This window comes from Blennius ocellaris, assembly GCF_963422515.1.
Source record: "Blennius ocellaris genome assembly, chromosome: 8".
NCBI classification, from domain to species: Eukaryota; Metazoa; Chordata; class Actinopteri; order Blenniiformes; family Blenniidae; genus Blennius; species Blennius ocellaris.
Window position 1 is genome coordinate 12,591,846 of NC_137657.1, and position 17,624 is coordinate 12,609,469.

The 17,624-nt window shown below is 43.0% G+C and overlaps 3 protein-coding genes across 3 annotated transcripts; 1 reads left to right on the top strand and 2 right to left on the bottom strand.

Moving 5' to 3' along the window:
- Positions 1 to 1,891: 1,891 nt before the first annotated feature.
- mfap5 (microfibril associated protein 5) lies at positions 1,892 to 5,688 on the top strand. The gene is made up of 7 exons (XM_080501128.1): positions 1,892 to 1,980; positions 3,021 to 3,095; positions 3,208 to 3,240; positions 3,373 to 3,408; positions 3,487 to 3,574; positions 4,943 to 5,016; positions 5,108 to 5,688. The coding sequence occupies exons 2-7, from the start codon at positions 3,053 to 3,055 to the stop codon at positions 5,218 to 5,220; spliced, it is 387 nt and encodes a 128-aa protein (XP_080357254.1). The 5' UTR covers positions 1,892 to 1,980; positions 3,021 to 3,052; the 3' UTR covers positions 5,221 to 5,688.
- A 1,223-nt stretch (positions 5,689 to 6,911) lies between these two features.
- LOC308133760 (adaptin ear-binding coat-associated protein 1-like) lies at positions 6,912 to 11,930 on the bottom strand. The gene is made up of 7 exons (XM_080501271.1): positions 11,821 to 11,930; positions 10,781 to 10,881; positions 9,903 to 10,007; positions 9,713 to 9,794; positions 9,525 to 9,633; positions 8,501 to 8,648; positions 6,912 to 7,375 (listed from the first exon to the last, which is right to left on the bottom strand). The coding sequence occupies exons 1-7, from the start codon at positions 11,919 to 11,921 to the stop codon at positions 7,233 to 7,235; spliced, it is 789 nt and encodes a 262-aa protein (XP_080357397.1). The 5' UTR covers positions 11,922 to 11,930; the 3' UTR covers positions 6,912 to 7,232.
- A 2,622-nt stretch (positions 11,931 to 14,552) lies between these two features.
- Positions 14,553 to 16,460, bottom strand: aicda (activation-induced cytidine deaminase; the record flags this gene model as incomplete). Its single annotated transcript, XM_080500330.1, has 5 exons — positions 14,553 to 14,603; positions 14,700 to 14,815; positions 14,993 to 15,275; positions 15,594 to 15,759; positions 16,441 to 16,460. The coding sequence occupies 5 exons, from the start codon at positions 16,458 to 16,460 to the stop codon at positions 14,553 to 14,555; spliced, it is 636 nt and encodes a 211-aa protein (XP_080356456.1).
- Positions 16,461 to 17,624: the final 1,164 nt, after the last annotated feature.

A 17,624-nucleotide genomic window follows, 5' to 3' on the forward strand; every position in this document is an offset into this window, starting at 1 on the left:
TTTCATCTTTGCACAGATACTTGGAGATTTCAAAGCTCATCATAAAAAGGGTTGCAGACAGTATATGCCATATAATTAATTGAATATATAACAAATGAATGAGGCAAAAAACCTTCCTACTTCTGTAAATAAAACCTTAATTGCCTTTACCAGAAGTGTTAGACTAAGTTCCAGTTTTGCAAGTAATTGTGCCAAATCTATTTTGATATTATACCATAAATAGTCAGGAGACATCAAAGGTGAACGGGCTGGGCGACGACAGAGAGCACGTACCTGGGGTTTATCGAGGATCCGATGCCTTCCCAGGATCTGCATTCAGCAGTTTTTATTGAGAGAATATGAATGTAGCAATGGTGCAAAACTGGTCACAGACATAAACGAAGACATAAACACTTTTATAAATAATCACATGGCTGTGACAGGATCTCCTCCTTTATATCAGCGGATGCAGACGGGGTCTATCTTCTCTTCTTAAATGGGTGTTTGAGCCTTTTAGAAGAGAAGTGCACAGTTTGCAAAATGCAAACCGGCATTGCGAGATTTCTCTGCAGCATTAAATTACAACCTGAGCTACAGCATGCAGTTGAGGATTACATTGAATTAGATTAAAAATGTATCTATTGCAATTTACTGCACTCCAACATTCAATCAAATATACTCAGTGGAGGAGCATGGTGGCAACAATCTATTAGTGTTTCATTTTAAGACTTTTTTTTTTAAATAAACGAAGAAATGCTCAATCCTCTTTTGCTCAGATAGCAGGTGAAACCAACAAACAAACAAACACGTGATGTCCTAAAGGATTTGAATTGTCCTGGCTGTGAGAGACACATAAATACTTCTTTCTTTACTGCCTGGCCAAGTGAACATTTTCAGGTTCTGAAATAATGACATCGTTTGAACTCACATGAGACTTGAGTAAGTGCAAAGCAAAGCAAGGCCAGACCTTAATTCAACTCCACTGGTTTATGACCTCAGTATCTCCCGCTGATCCCCCCTAAACAGCAGGAGGCCGCGTGACAGCCAACCATGATCTCCTATGAAGCTCGCGCCACCTGCCGGTCGGTCAGGATGATGCAGTGTCCGAACCAGCTGGCAGTCAAATTGTCTTGCAAATATATTGGCCCAGTTCAGAAGTACTTATTTCAGCATATACGTTTACATGTTAACTTTGTACATAATAAATATGGGCAAAGGTAGTTCATTATACTCACTAACTGAATAGTATTTTGAAGTACTTTGCAATTTCACTCGCACTCATACAAATCCCACCTACTTGCATCTCAGTAGTATTTATTTCCTGCTTCACATCATTTGTTTGAGAAACAAATTGCTATAATGTAATGCTTTTTTTCCTTTTGATAAGGAATGAGCTTTGAACCTTACGTTGTACAATGTAATGAAATGTACTTAATGTGCAACTTTGGACAGTTTTCCATGAGAGTACTTTTACTTTAAAACAACATTAAAAAATGTAAAATTAGATATTAAACCAAAGCATTCTCTCATTTGAAAAGCATTTAGTTGCTGTCTGTACTGGCTGTGTTTAAAGGCATTCTATATATTTCTAGAGATTGTCATACCAGAGAACCATCACAAATGTGTTTGTGTGTATTATTATTATTATTATTATTATTATTATTATTATTATTATTATTATTATTATTATTATTATTGTTATTATTATTATTATTATTATTATTATTATTCAGGAGCGATTAAAGTGGTCACAGCAAATGATATGTGATTCAGGTTTTCTCGTTTTTGCAACCTTTCTGACACTTGGAGGGTGAAGCAAATACAGATTCACATAGAAAAAAGAAAAGCAAGGAAACTGTGATGAAAAGGAGAACATGAAGGAGGAGGAGGAGGAGGAGGAGGAGGAGGAGGAGGAGGAAGGTGGAGGAGACGGAAGGAGCGGAAAGAAGAGAGGACACAAGATTCATAAAACTAAAGCAGTTGTGGACGACAGCAAAAGTTGTGAGTACGAGTTAATTATGTTTCTTTTATACCTGATTTTCATACATCTCATTGGAAATCTCATTCACACATCTCACGAACATCTGCAGATGCAAGATAACTCATATCGAAAGACAGCAATGGAAGGACGTGTCCTAAAGACGAGCCATAAACATTAGATATGGGAGATTACATAGCTGGTTGATCGATTCACTTTTACCTGTAAAGCTGTGCGACGTGCGGTTGATCGTAGAAATCAGCAAGTACAAGCAGTGAAACACATTTGCACACTGACGAGCAAAACCTTCCAGCTGAATCAGGACAATGTAGAGTTTTTAAACCCAGTAATTGCAAACGTATGCTTCTGGGAATATCTCTGCAGAAAAACTTGTGACAAAAGACGCCATGCTTAGATTTGGCTGGTGATGATTGTACAGTTGGGAAGCAGTGATTTGTCCTCTGAAAAGAAAAGAGGGAAAGAATGTGCGACTGTAACAGAGGAGGGGTGGAGGGCTGCTCAGAAAAGGGCACAAAAAAACACATTCTTTGGAGAGAACTCACATCTTGGACTCCAAAGTTGCACTGACACATCACAAGAGGAATGATGCAGGGCGGGAGAGGAGGGAGGGAAGAGGGAGAGGAAGAGGAGGGAGGGAAGGGGGAGAGGAAGAGGAGGGGGGGGGGATCAAGGAGTCAGGCAAGGAAGAAAAACAAATGGTCAGAGGTGAGGTGTTTTCTTTAGTTGCTTCACTGCTACTTTATCTAGGTGTTTACAAGCAGTCCAATAAATACTAGAGTAAATAAATGTCGGAAAAATGACATCAGGCCCTCTTTTATAACGATGACAGCTCTCCAGGTCCACGCACTGCGCTGCACATGTGTGTTTTTAGCCGAAGCAAAACTGGAAGGAAAACATTACAGTGACCTGGAAGGTTGGGAGCATTTATATGCATGGGGATTAGAGGAAACATAAACAAGCATTAAAAAAATCATAGTGAGGATATTGAGCAGTTCCACTCTGTGAAATCATCCTGACTCTTTTCCTCTTCGGTTTCCTCCAGCTCGTAAAGCTTACCTCTTACAAGTTGAAGCAATGGGCAGCCTCCCAGTGGTCCTGCTCCTCTGCAGTTTCCACGGTAACGCTGCCAAACAGAACACACAAATCATCCTGTTTAATTACGGTTGAGTCGCCGTGTGTTTGTTTTTTATGCTGTGAAACACTCCCCTCATGTGGTTTCTGTTCCACAGCGCTCACAGCTGTAGCCCAAACCCAGCAGACTGGTAAAGCCTCTTCTCCTCATAAGTCACACTTTTTGATCAGGACGAGTGACATTTGTCAGTCCGTGAGTCACTGACACGGGTCAAAAAAAATGTCTCTCCAGTCACGATCGTGTTTTCTTTCCTTGTTTCCAGAGACCACTGTGCCACCTGGGGTCGCCTTACCAGCTGGTGAGTGACTGCAGATTGGAAATTGCTTTAAAAAAAAAAAAGCTTTGAAAGTTTGACATGTGCGTCTGGTTTGTGTAGACTGCAGGGAGGATATGTATCCTTGCACCAGGATGTACTCGGTTCACAGGCCCACGAAGAGATGCATTGGTGGTCTTTGTCTCTACAGGTGATCTCACAGAGGGTGGGGGGGGGGGGGGGGGGGGGGGGGTCAGAATCTGGCACTCTGCACTTACATAACAGGCAGAGCAGCTTCTTGATGAGCACAAAAATCGTCGGAGAAAAGAAAACTCAGAATCACTGTGTAAACAAAGCAAAATAGTAACACCCATCTTCTACACTGCATTGTCCAACAGGGGGGAGGAAGTTGTTGCCCTGATATGAGAAAAACAAAAAAAAGAAAGCCGGATAGACTTTTGAAAGGTCAATTCGCACACAAACAGAATCACAATATAACCACAAATGCACAATTTGAACTGTGGGAGGCGAGCGGAGTAGCCAAAGAGTGCCGACCCCTTCGCCACAGCGCCGCACGATTCGACCGACAAAAGTAAAACCGCGCATCGTGTGTCAGTGAACTTTTGCTTCAGTCCTTCTCAAGCCCCTGCAAAACTCAAAAACTTGGACGAAGCAGTTAAACCCACATCCCACTGGGCTTTTGACAAATTACAAACTCGGTTTATGAAGGAGTTTCCAAAATATCTGGAAACATTTACAAGAGTTTGCAATTTCCTTGCGTGAGTGGCAAGGCCTTTCAATAGTGTCACTTGAACTTCAAACTTGGGGGGGGGGGGGATAACAACTGGCCACATCTGTTAAATACTGACTTTGAGTGATTTAATCAGACCCCTTTTCCTATTTGTATAAAGTCAAGCACGTAGCAAGACATTTTGGACAATGCCAGGGTTCCAACTTCGTGGCAGCAGTTTTGGCGAAGGACTTATTTTTCATTCCAATGTGACAGTGCACCAGCACACAAAGGCTCAAAATCCCTTGTGGAAAACCTTCAAAGAAGGATGAAGATTGTTAAAGAGCTGCAAAAGGGGCTGGGTGGGGGGGAATAAAATCCATTTTAAAGATTATATATTTGAATACAGTAGAATACAACAGAAACTTTTCTCAATTTAATTTGCATGAATTAGGAAGTGATTGACAAAAACCTCCAGCGTGTCAGTGTGGTCTTCATCCAGCAGCTTCTTTCACAAGCTCTGTTTGGCTTTAGGAATGATTACAAAATTATTGTTTTACTAAGGAGCACAGACTCCACATTTACATGTTCAAGAACAAACCGTGTCCCCGTCTCACACCAAACATGTGTAATTTCCCTTCCAGACTAATTTACGTCAAATTTGTGCAACGTATGCAAGGTACCAGTTCAGTGTAATGCCATGTGAAAACTGTTAAATCACATTTTTGTGTTCTCCAACTAGTGACAAGTTGTCTCAGCCCCAGTGAGAAACAGGCTTTAATAGATGGATGATTCTCCACTCTCATGACAGCTCTTTTAATGTTGAAATATATCCTGTTGCTAATGCAGCCTCCTCCGTGTCTATGTGATCAACAATGAGATCTGTGTGAGGACTGTCTGCCAACAGGACGAGTATCTGAAAGGTGGGAAGGCCTGCGTTCGTGACAAGTCAGCCGTGGACGTGTTGCGTCGACGCACATTTGAAGGAAATCTTTGTCTTTGTGCACGTAACAGCCGAACAGTGCAGGGAGTTGTCCGGGTGGCCGAGACGCCTCGAGAGGTCAACGTATAGGAAACGCTGTCGCAGTCGCCGTGGTAACCCCACAACCTGGCAAAACAAGGCCTGATGTTGCCCGGTGCGACGACGTGACCACCTGTGAGGATGGTGCCCCCGAAGGGACGCAACCCGGGGGCGGCGTCATAAAAAACAAGCCCATAACGCCATAAATCCAGTGCTCTACACCTGGAGACACACACACACACACACACACACACACACACACACACACACACACACACACACACTAAAACACACACACACACACAGGGTGCTGAGTCATATCTATGTTTATGTATTAGTATTTTAATTGTGTGTGAATATCGAATGTTCGCTCATGTTATTGGACACAGATCATGACCTCCATGGTTTATGATCTGTTTAAGGTACTGTAGTAATAATGGGCCTATAGCAGCACTGAGTCATTTCATTGTAAAAGAAAGACAAGAAAGAACCACTCTGTTGTGGGTTGTAGAGAAGCCCCTGACAATCCAGTATTATGTGCACTATTGTATTCAATAAAATGAAACTGACTTTGTTTGTGGGGTTCATTTATTGTTTTTCTTGCATTTCGAGAGAGAGAGAGGGGGAAAAAAAGACGACAGCAAATGAAACTTCAAGTGTTTGATCATTTTCTTTGTATTTTTCTTTGCATATTTGCTTCCATACACATTTACAGTTTGAATAACGTGTAACATTTGGGAGAAATGTATATAATTTGGACAATGAACAAATACTGACAAATACTGTTAGGGGTTTACACTAAACACAGTCTTTGTGCGCTCCAGTCAAACCCCCCCCCCCCGTCAGGAAACGTCTTGTGAGTGCACATGTGCATTTGATACCAGCACAACGTCGTCCATCGCCCGGTACAAGACAATATCACAGCTAAACATTGCGTCAAACACAAGTTCCGCTCACGCCACGTCCGTCTGCGTCCAAACACCATGAATAACATCACATCAAGTTCACAGTAAAACTCAATCGTACAGTGCAACATGCTGTGTTTGATCACCGCTCTCACAAAGAATGAAGGAGATTACGCTTTTCTCCAGACTGACCGTACAATGGAGAAACACAGGCCTGTTCATTGAGGAGGAGGAAGATCGCGACCTTAATGACTCACCAGTCGCGGCTTTAACAGCTGCGTTGAGTGGAGATGACATAACGCGGGACTAAATCATCCGTTTTCCCTTGAGGCAAAGATAAAAGCACTTGCTGCCTCTTTTCCTCCCGCTCACACCCTCTCCATTGCAACATTCCTCCCTCCATGTGTCTTGACATACAGTCACAGCGATGCACACGGCTCCCGTGACCCGTCCCCGGCGGGATATGAGCTGGACAGCGGCGGAGTCACGGAGAGCGCCTCGGGTCTGAGAAACGATATATTTTTTTTCAAGTAAAAGCGTTCTGTGGTAAACTCTGCGATCCTTTGAATCTCATATTAAACAAGCCCCCCCCCCCCCCACACACACACACACAGACTTCAGTACTAACTACATTGACAGACTCGACTGTCAAGTCAGTGCATATAGTCAGTCCCACGTCTAGAGACTTTCAGAAAAATAAGCTACGGTACATAAAGATAACGACAACAATGACAATAATTACAAACCACTGACAATATATATGTGTACACATTTTAAATAAATATTCTCTGTACATAAACTTCATTCATTTATATATTACGATTAGATTTGACCTTTAGTTGTTGATTAGACCCCCCCCCCCCCCCGCGCCCTCTAACTTGTATATTCTAAGAGAAGAAATAAGCTCAACTAAAGAGGAAAAGGAGGAATTGAAATGTGACTGGACCAGAGAAGCATAGAGGAGGACAGGAATGCCAAGAAGGAAGAGATAACTTGTGTTTCTGAATGTGTCATTTTTTTTCAGACCGACGTTGAGGTAGGAACAAAAATCCGGGAGGAATTCAATGCGAGTAGAACTAAACACTGGGAGGGTCACCCTGCTTGGCAGGGAAAGATACCGGACCCGCGGGCGGGGGAAAAAAACAAAGTCGTAAGAAGAGCTGCATACATTTGTAGAGCGAAAGGAGGAATGAAAACGGAATGAACTTCTCCTTCACTTCGAGGAGACAGAATCGAAGTCACCCCACAGGTCCGGGCTGGCTGTGGAGGTGGAGGTGGAGGTGGAGGTGGAGGTGGAGGTGGGGTTGGATGGGGCCACTGAGTTGGAGTTGCTGGAGTCCAGGTCGAGTAAACATCCTGGAAGGTAGGAATCAAAATGAAGAGTATTTCAATTAAGAAACAAAAACAAATGAGGGAATATTTGTCTCTAACTCGTAAACAAATGACTGTCAATTCAACAGAAGGCCTAAATGTGACAGAAACATTTGATTCCCTTTGATTTTTCACTCTTTGTTATATTGTAGCCATTTGCAAAAATAATTTAAGTAAGAAAGAACACATTGACTTCTACCAAACACTGGCCCAAGGGTCTGGAAAGTTGTGACCATGTGATAGTTCTGTAATAAATCTGCCAAAAATGTCTACAATTCTGTCCATTTTTGGTGGCGTCAATACGTTCACGTGGAAAAAAGATGAAATGGTATATAAACAGGGTGAAACATTTAAGGGGATCCGAATACTTTCCACATCCACCGTACCTGAAAGTTTTGGCACCACTTTTAACATAGTGAAAATAAGAGAAGTGCATCTCTTCACAGATGAAAGCATCATAAAGGTAAAACTCAAAGCAGTGAGTCGGCCCAGAATAGTTTGTTTTTTTCTTCTTTACGCTGGCCAAACCACACACTGCCTTAACTGTTCTTTTTTTTTTTTTTTATGGTCAGAGCACAGTTTAAATAAAAATCTGTGAATTATACGAGAGAACATAATCCCCCAAACTTTATAGAATTTCAAATATATTTAAATTATTCGAAAGCCACCAACCGAAGTCTGTGCAGCTTCACCGTATTCGGGCGACTGCAGAACCTCCGGAGAGGAAACTCCCGAGCTTAAGCGGCGTGCGCGGCGACACCCCCCGCGGGGGGAACACGTCGCTCGCCGTGGCGCTTTATGGCCAGTAGGTCAACATAACACTGCACTCACCACTTCCACTATAAAAGCCTGTGGACGCAGGAGCTCTACAGGAAGCCGACCCCGACGGGGGACGAATGAATACAAACTTTCATGTGCTTCACGCGGCAGAACACTGACATCGAGGTTGTATTTCATTGCATCTCTATCAGTGAAACAGCTGAAAAAACCCACAGAAATAAAACTAAAGAACAAGATGTTCTTACAAAAAAACCCAACAACAAACCACCTTTGATAGTTATGTGTCGTGATTATGTGTTTGGCCTCTCCTGTAGGGTTACAATTACTCACCGGTGTCATTTCCTTCCGCCGATGGCTGTGTGTTGTGATTAGTAGATCGGGATGAAGGGGGCGGAGCCAACTTGCCTCCAGGGGGAGGCGGGAGAAGGCCGAGGCCTCCTGAACTCTGCGGACGAGACCTGTCCTTCTTTTTGGATTGCTGTGCACGTTGGAGAAAGAATACCGAGGGTAAGTCCATAGATGCGGCACACTGAAGAGAGAAGGCTGTGTTCACACTTTGCTTTGATCCAGACCAACATAAAATGCAACTGCGTGCTGCTCCCGCATGCAAAAATGTGCCATTTAGTGTTCAAACGAGTCTCTTAAGGCTGCATGTGACCACATCGATTCTTCTGACGTCTTGGAAGAGGCACACGAGATCACAATTAAGGTTTTATGGAGTTTCTGGGCTGCCTTTCAGTTATACTGAGTGTGTATTACAACTGAAAAACATGTCACGCATAGTGTTTATAGCCACAGTGGGATGACTTCATACACCAACTTCTCATTTTCTAAATTACTCAAATGAGATTAGCTCCAAGCTTGTTGCTGTGCCCACGATTTCTCTGCACATAGACAAATTATATATATCAAAACACAGGCCCTTTTGCTGAGATTCCCTCACTACGAGTGAGCTCAGTTTTCATTCAAATAATCGCCAAGTACTGAGCAACATTCATATTCGCAACGACAACAAGTCAATAGCGACAGTTGGCATGATTCCGTTTGTCCTTTTTAAAAAAAAAAAAATCTGTCCTATCGTCACTCCTCCTCTACTAAAGTGGTGAGAATCACTAAGGCAACTTGGCAGCTGATTTCTGAGTCCAGCGTCCTTCCAAGAAAACATGCCAGGCAAGCAAAAAAAAAAAAAAAAAGTCACTTTCTCTTCTCCAGCTGTGTATATATGACCCTATAGAAATGTCAGAATTCAACAACCATCAAAATCAACATGAAACGGACGACGACATCAAAAGGAAACAGCCACTGAATTCTGGGAGGAAGTTTGAACATCATGGAGAATAAACAAGACGAGTACCCCAATATTAAGTGTAATAGTCTGTCCTTCTTTGAAGCCCAGGTCCAGTTTGGGAGTGGTGTCAGGAGCCTGAGCCTGCTTTCTAAATTCATTTTCCTGCTTCACCCACCTGGCAACGGAGAGAGAAAATGATCATTTCACTGCATAATTGGCAACACTTCACGACACGATATGGGAAAGCTGCATACTTGAAATGGTCCTGAAGCGCCACATTGAAGTCAAAGGCGTCGCCTCGGTCTCCGAACCCAATGCCGATGAACGCGCTGCGGCCTGGAAGACAGTCGAACACGACGAGGAGAGAAGACGGACGTGTAAATTGCAGAATCATATCACAAATAATAGGATTTGCAAAAAAAAAAAAAAAAAAGGCTTAAACACCGTTGTCATCCTGAATGCGGAGCACGAAGTAACGGCTTGAGTCGCTCACTGTTTCCACCGTAATGCCAGGGTATTCGTCCACTGGTGCCTGGGCGAACAGCTCCCCTGGAGAGCAGGACAATAAACACGACTGATTATCCGTGCGGCCAAAATGATCTGAAGGCATTCTGGATCAGGGAGAGACACTTTGTTGAAATGTCCTTTCTAAATCTAAAAAAAAAAACCCTCAACAACACACAAATACCGACGATAACAAAAAATGAAGACAATTTAAAAGGTGGGGCTTTTCACAAACCCCAACCGCTACACTCTTGTAATGCACTGCAGTGAGAAAGCTCGTCTCACATCACCTCCAAACTCGAGTCTCTTTCTTGGTTTCAGAGAGGAGAGTTAAAGTCCTCAGTCTGGCTTGCAGAGTATTACACGGCCAAACGGCTGTTTTAATTGCAGGACCCCTGGAGCGCAGTCCAATAACTTTACATTGCCATCAGTGCAGTGCTGCTCCTCATGTTAAGACCCTGTCCAGCTGTAGTTTTTTTTATTTTTTTTTATTCTATGTACAGGGAAAGGGAATGGTTGAATCTGATTTCTTGGGTGGCTTTTGTCAGTGTTTTTAGCGTGCAATATCATTGTCGATCATGTACTGTGCTTTGTCTTCAATACTGTGAGACACTTCTTTATCTCTCTCTCTCTCTCTCTCTCTGAAGCAGCCTCTCGGGGGTCAGCATCAATCTGTTCTCCGGACTGCAGGCTGGGTCACCTTGGAAGAGATGAGTAACTGGAGAGCGGCGTGGCGGACATTAGACTACACAGTGAAATCATTGGCAGCCGCGGCGGTAAACAATATCGCCCACGACCCGTCTGGGTCGGTCCCTCACCAGAGATTTTGTCTTCCAGTTTTACGAAAGCCACTTTGCCCCGGGCCGTCACGCGCATGCGTCCCGTCCAGTCGGGAGCATCCAGCTTCCAATCAGCTGCCCTGTGTGACACACGAGGAGACAGGCGGCGTGATGCGGGGGGGGGGGGGGGGGGGGATTGGTGGCAGCGGTTTATCCTGAGTGATGCTGACAGAGGAGGACAATACGCGAGAGCTGGGAAAGTTACAGTTAGGATTCGTCCACTGACACACACACCCACACACACACACTTTCTACGTCAGCAAAACGTGACTCAGGTTTCAAAGTGGAATTTCACTACCACATTAGGTTGAAACATTACATCACCAACCTGACTGACTATACAGACGGTCACTGGTTGACCAATCATGTGTCTCATGGGACTCGGGCTACTGTTTGGTTGTGGTAATGTCCAGTCACAAGGAGCTGCAGCAGGACAGGCCAATGAAATGTGAGGTAAACAATCTAATGTCAACCTTGTTTAGAACCCTCCTCAATGGTGGATACTCATGGGCTGGACTGTGTGTGTGTGTGTGGTGGGGTGGGGTGTGAATCTTTCTACATGCAGAACGCTGCTTAAGTGTCCTTGAGCAAGACACTGCCTGCATCACAACTGCAGGACGTTTTCTGCTGCACGACGTGATGCTTAAAGGCCAAACAAGGACGGAGGGAGTGATAATCTCAAGGTGGATTTCCCCCCCGTGAGATCACGTTGACTTAGAAGCAGTGTGCGCATTGTTTACGCAGCGGAGGGGTTGTTGGATGCAAGCTGGACAAACCTGCAGCCCCCCCGCTGGTGCCGTTAACCGACGTTTCTACGTGACCTTGTAAACACACGGTAAAAAAAAAAAAAACAACCAGCTCACAAACCACGTCCTCTGCGCGAGCGGCGGGGAGATGAACACGGTGGCTCGGTCGCTCAGGCAACGGCTCCTCGCGGCTGCCGCTCCCGAAAGCTTGGTCGAAACCTCCCCCCCCCTGCCGCCTCCCCCCGGCCTGCCCCCCTCCACCGCCCCCCTCACCTGATTGCCCGGTTAGATGCTCTCGGAGGGATTCGGTAAACGTTGACTTCGGGTTTGACGCAGAGGATCGATTCGTACTCGAGCTGACCCTCAGTCGCCATCTTGACTTCTACACGGTCGGAGTAACGCCGGCGGAGGCGGCGGTGACAGTGTGTGTGTCCGTGAGACGGTATAACGGGCTGCGTCACCGTAATGCCCGGTGTGTGCGCGCACCGCCGGAGCAGGTTGCGTCGCCGTAATGCCCGGTGTGCGCGCGCACTGCCAAAGCAGCCGGCGCGCACAATGCGTGATAGTACACTGATCTTACAGGCAAAAACGACATTTATCAAAGATGTGCGATACATAATACTGATTTCCTCTCTGGTTATGGTACAGGACGGTAGGCGGTGTGCAGAAACCAATTCATCACTGACATTTTGTACTCAACAGCAACAACAACAACAACAACAACAAAAAAGACTAATGTAAGTTTTGTTTGAAACTCATAAGTTTGACACAAACATGACGGTCTTACTGGTTTGACCTGAACACCTAAACACATTATACCCTTTGGCATTATGGTCATAAGTGCCAATACAAGTGGTGTTCATATATATATTAGAGTCTTTAAACACGTCAGGCCTTATGGCTTAAATAATATGAAAAAAATTTAACTACGTGTAAATATTTATATTGTAACACGAGGAGTGATGGCAAAAAACAGAAATACAAGGTATTGGAAATATCCATATCTTAGGATTAATATGCACTACAATCCTTTATCAGGCCTGCAGGTTAAAACCAACCTGAATTATGACATTGCAATGTGTGAATATTACAAATAAAACAATAAATACTTGCTTTTTTGATCCATTCAAATTGGTTTACATTGTTTTTTTGTGAGTGTAGTAAACACACAACACTATGACTAAAGATACTATTAATGCTACAGTGCAAAGCTTGCTATTTTATTTCCGCAAAGGATGTTTTAAAAAATATGCTGATTGTGGCACAAATCCTGAGGCCGGTTTTTGTCAACATTAGCCTAACGAAGAAACACTGCAGCAGGATTTCAGATTTTTTTTAACAGATTTAGCAAATAAAGCTCAAAGTCCATACATCCATCCATCTATACATATTTGATTCCAGTTGACTATTGGCATATTCAGAGCAGTAGCGTGCGGTGGTGTTTCAGTCAGGGCCAGCAGTTAAAAATGCTCCACAACTCAAAGAACAGTACCTGGGCGGGAAGGGACTATTTCTTCTTCCACTTGCAATTGTAATTAAACTCCAGCCACAAAACTCGCCGAGTCAAAGGTTAAGATCCATGTTGAGGATGCAACATCACAAAAAAGTCACGTGCAAGAGCTTTTTTCAGATCTACATGTTATTTCATTGAAATTATTTGCAGCATTTTTTCATATTGGATCAGTGTACCTGCAGGTCACTTAAAAAAATATTACACCAGAGGGAGTGCTGTTGTACTGAATATCAGCACGGCTGTGATTTGGCTGCAAGCATGGGTTCTAATGCTGAATATAATTGAATGAGGACTTCAGTTGTGATTTATACAACATTTACATTCCTGCCACTAAACCACAAAGGGAAACTTCCTGTGCAATGTGTTTTTGTTACTGTGTTTCTACCAGACCGTGATCTGCTCCTTTGAATCCTATGGATTGATTTATTGGTGTCATTACCAACAGTTGAAACAGCTACAATTCGAAGTGATACAGCTGTGAAGTGTTGAATATGAATGCTCGTAAGATTCTTGAACTCGCTGTTCAAACAGTGGATATTATTCCAGCCCTGCTTTATTTTATTCTCCTGGTAAAATGAAGGAATGTGCCTGAATGTATATTTAAAACATAATCATTCCAGTTATAGAAACAGGATAGTAGGCATTGGAAATGCTCAAAAACTATAACAGATTTGAAGCAATTACTTTTACGGTTTCAGAAGGTTGTGTCACCTCATTTTTCTCACAGTGGTTTTGTCCAGTCATCTCCGACCAGCACAGCGCTCATTTCCACTGTGCAGAGAAATCCCTGATGATATCAAAATCATGTCTCGCCTTTTGCAAATAGATGCTTTGTAGAGATTTACCACAGTCTAGCACTTGTCCTTTGTAGCCTTCTATGGCTACAATAGAGAGTTTGTATAACTATCACAGCCACAACTTGGGTGTGATTACTTGAGTCCCACTGAGAAATGTAAATGAAAAATGCTATAGGAAATCTAGTATAAGAAAGAAATGAGAAAAAAATATATTTCTGGCTGTTTTGGATCATGATAGTCTGTATCAATTAGCAAAAGAAAATGTTTGTTTTGTTATGAGCCACGTCCCACACAAGGTTTTCATTGCTTTATTCATTGCATTATTATTCTTTTTGGAATAACTGCTAAAATGATTGACATCAGCAATACCAACAAATTGCAGGCTCACCTTGACATCTGTCAAAAGAACATGTTAAAAAAAAGAAAGAAAGAACAAAAAACAGTACTTTATTGTGTTTTTTTTTTTATTTTCTTTATTTTCTCCAGCCATATTTCAATGTTTGAATATAAAAAAGCAAGCAGAAGCTACATGAAGTTAAAAGCCTTGCCATGATGTGAAAAGCATGTTTTTTTTCTCAGTTTTGGTCATTCTCAGTTTAATAGTTGTAGTGATAGACCAACACAAGTATCTCTCTCTTCTTTTTTTTTCACTTTATCTAATCTGGTAGCACCTGATTAGATTACAAGTATATGTTTCACAGTCCAAGAAGCTTGAAGGCATCCCTTAAATCTTCTGTTTCGCAGGGCTGATAAAGAAAAGGGACAGGACAAGATCATGATTGTAAACACACACTTAAAGGATTAGTTTGTATTGGGAAGCACGTGTTTGTGTCAGAATGTACCTGGAGGATGCGTTTGAGTTTTCTGCTGAGGCGGATGGAATTTCGCTGCAGCTCATCCCAAGGCTTAAACCTGCTTTGATTACTTGCCACAAAGGTTTGCCAGCAATAGAAATAATCTGAAGAGAAAGGACAAACTAATCTTTGTTGATTAACAGACGACTGCAGGGAAACGATGGCTCTTAAGGTGGAATACAATATAAGTCCTAAGTTCCTGGCTTCAGCAACAAACACGCGTCTGCTTCATTTTTTTTATGCATCTCAACGACCACATGCACGCGGATTTGTCCTCTTACCTTTGTAGCTCATGACCGTGATGTGCACGCCAGCTTCTTTCAGCAGTCGGAGACCCTCTCTCTCGCGGCTGTCCTCCAGGTCGCAGAAGTACAGGCGGGAGACAAAGATTCTGAGTCGAATATTGGGTGTCCGGCTGAGGAACTGGGTCAGCCTGTGAGAGCAGTTGGCACAGGGAGACCAGGAGCAGAACCAGGTGATGGAGTAGCTTAACCTTTTTTCTCCAGGTCCTCCGTCACCCCACAGGCCGGGGCACAAAGTCCCCAGGTAGCGCAAGAACAGCAGCTACAGAGAAAATAACAGATTATATACAGTTGAATAGCATCCATCCTTCCTGAGTTTGTCGCCTTGATTTTGAAAATGAAAGCATTTCCAATATAATCACTTGTTTTTGTTGTTTTTATATTTTTTTACTTAAATTAAGTATAATAACCAAATACTATTACTTCATTTGATACATCAATGGGACAACTCTTACAAAATAATTAAATAGTTGTCAGGGGCACTCTACACCGGCACAATAGAGATGATCAGTCATTTATATTTGAGCATGGATGTTGAACAGGCCTTTCCCATGAGTTCCACCATCTGCTTCCACCTCACCTCTACATGGCAACCATTGCGATTTCGTAGATGTCCGAAGTCAAAGGACAAAGAGTCTGGGCCCACTCGTCTCTTCACCACAAAGCAGAGGTACGTCTCGTGCCGACCCTTCGCCCAGCGCATGTTCTTGTAATGGTAGATGAACTTTTTTCTCGGCAGAAGCATACTAGGACAAAAATGAGTCGACTGAATTTCTCAAGTTTAGAACAGAAACCACAAAACGACGTGCCGATCTCAGCTCATTTAGAGATATAAATGTATTTCCACAAAAAAATAACTTGAATTACTCTTAACACTTTGCATTTTTATTAAGAGTTATTCCAAAAGTTCTTTGTTTTCAGATAGTCCCAGTAATAACTAGCGCACATTTATTTCATGGCACAAAAGTACGCAAACACATTTGGCTTTGTTGAACTCTGAAAATGAATAAATCTTTCAAGCGAACATATTTCTATTCAGATGACTCACTCGTATTTTTAGGTCTATTAATACGTTGTTAAAAAAATGCATTTAAGACCTGTGGTTCGCCAACCATAAATGGACAGTCAGAAGATAATTAGCATCCACTTATTGCTCACTCTCAGTTTCACAACTTTTAGTGAAAGCAAGACTGTTTTCATCAGTTAATAATACTGAAACCTCGGTAGTATGCAGGAGTATCAGGTCATAATTATCCAGTTCATTTCCACTCAGGCTATTTTCAAAGTACAGTACAGTTAAAGCGTAAAATAAAAAAAACAACTGTAATGTTTTCGTTGTGTTTTTTTTATTAAATAGTTGACAAATGCAATGTGAAAGAAAATGAAAAGCGCAACCTTTACAGAGTAAATGCGTTCATTTTGCTCACCTGTCGAGCTTGGTAATCATTTCAAAAGACACTTCGCTGAGTCACTTGTCGAGTGTGGGTTTAATAAATGGAGGTAAATGAGATAGAGTGAAAGTGTGTGTGTGTGTGTGTGGGGGGGGGGGGGTATAGAAAGGGAACTGAAAAACATATACAGTACCTCTAAACATAAACATCCTGCATACAACAAAGGCTGATTGGACAGAAAGATTTTTCAAAGTCAGCTCAGAGGGGCGTGATCCAGAAGAGATGGTACTGTCTTCAGGCAAAACAGCTCAATCTAAAAATGGATTACTCATTGTCCAAATGTTTTTCTTTTAAATGCTTCATGGTTTTTGTGGATTTAGAGAGATGTGACATTTCTTCACATAACGATTGAAAAGAAGGCAGTGTTTTGGTCGAATGCAATAAAGGAATTTTCTTGAGGTGACACGCTACACAACACAGGTTTTGCTAAACAGTGTGTGTGGGTGTGTGTGTGTGTGTGTGTGTGTGTGTGTGTGTGTGTGTGTGTGTGTGTGTGTGTGTGTGTGTGTGTGTGTGTGTGTGTGACCACACGCGAGAGGAGTGTTTGACGTGATTTGTAACCTTTGGAGTTTTTATGCGGACGGCAGTAAACAGCACCAACAAGCTGGAACTTTCCAAACTTTTTAAGACCCACCCAGTCCCTTTGGTTTTTCCAGATTATTGGAAAAAACAAAACAAAACTTCAAGGTAACTTCTCACCTTGATTTACAAGCGGCCTCACCACTGCTGCTTCCTGCCATGTCCATTTTTACAATCAGCTGATGTCCCACCTTCTCAGGGGTGCCGATATTTGGTGGAGCCGTAGGTGTTCCCAGACCTCGGACGCCCCGACACTTTACTTTGTCGTCTGATCTGGGTTTTCCCAAACTGTGTCAGGCTGGGAGTAGGATTGTATCTGACCTCCTTCGCCAAATGTGTCTGCCGGACTTGCCGGTCAGCTGACCGACCACAGCTTGTGGATAAATCGCACTCATAAGCCCTTTGAACAATCATATGCCGTCATGCCTCCTGTCCCAAATCAGAATGTGTATTATTTTGCTCTCGTCTTTCCTTTGCGCTGTCTGTTTTAGCGGCGGCCCAGTCTGCTCACGCGGCGGCGGCGCAGGCAGGCATCCTGCTTTCCCATGCCTCCCCTCACCCTCTCATGCACTCTGTGGTTT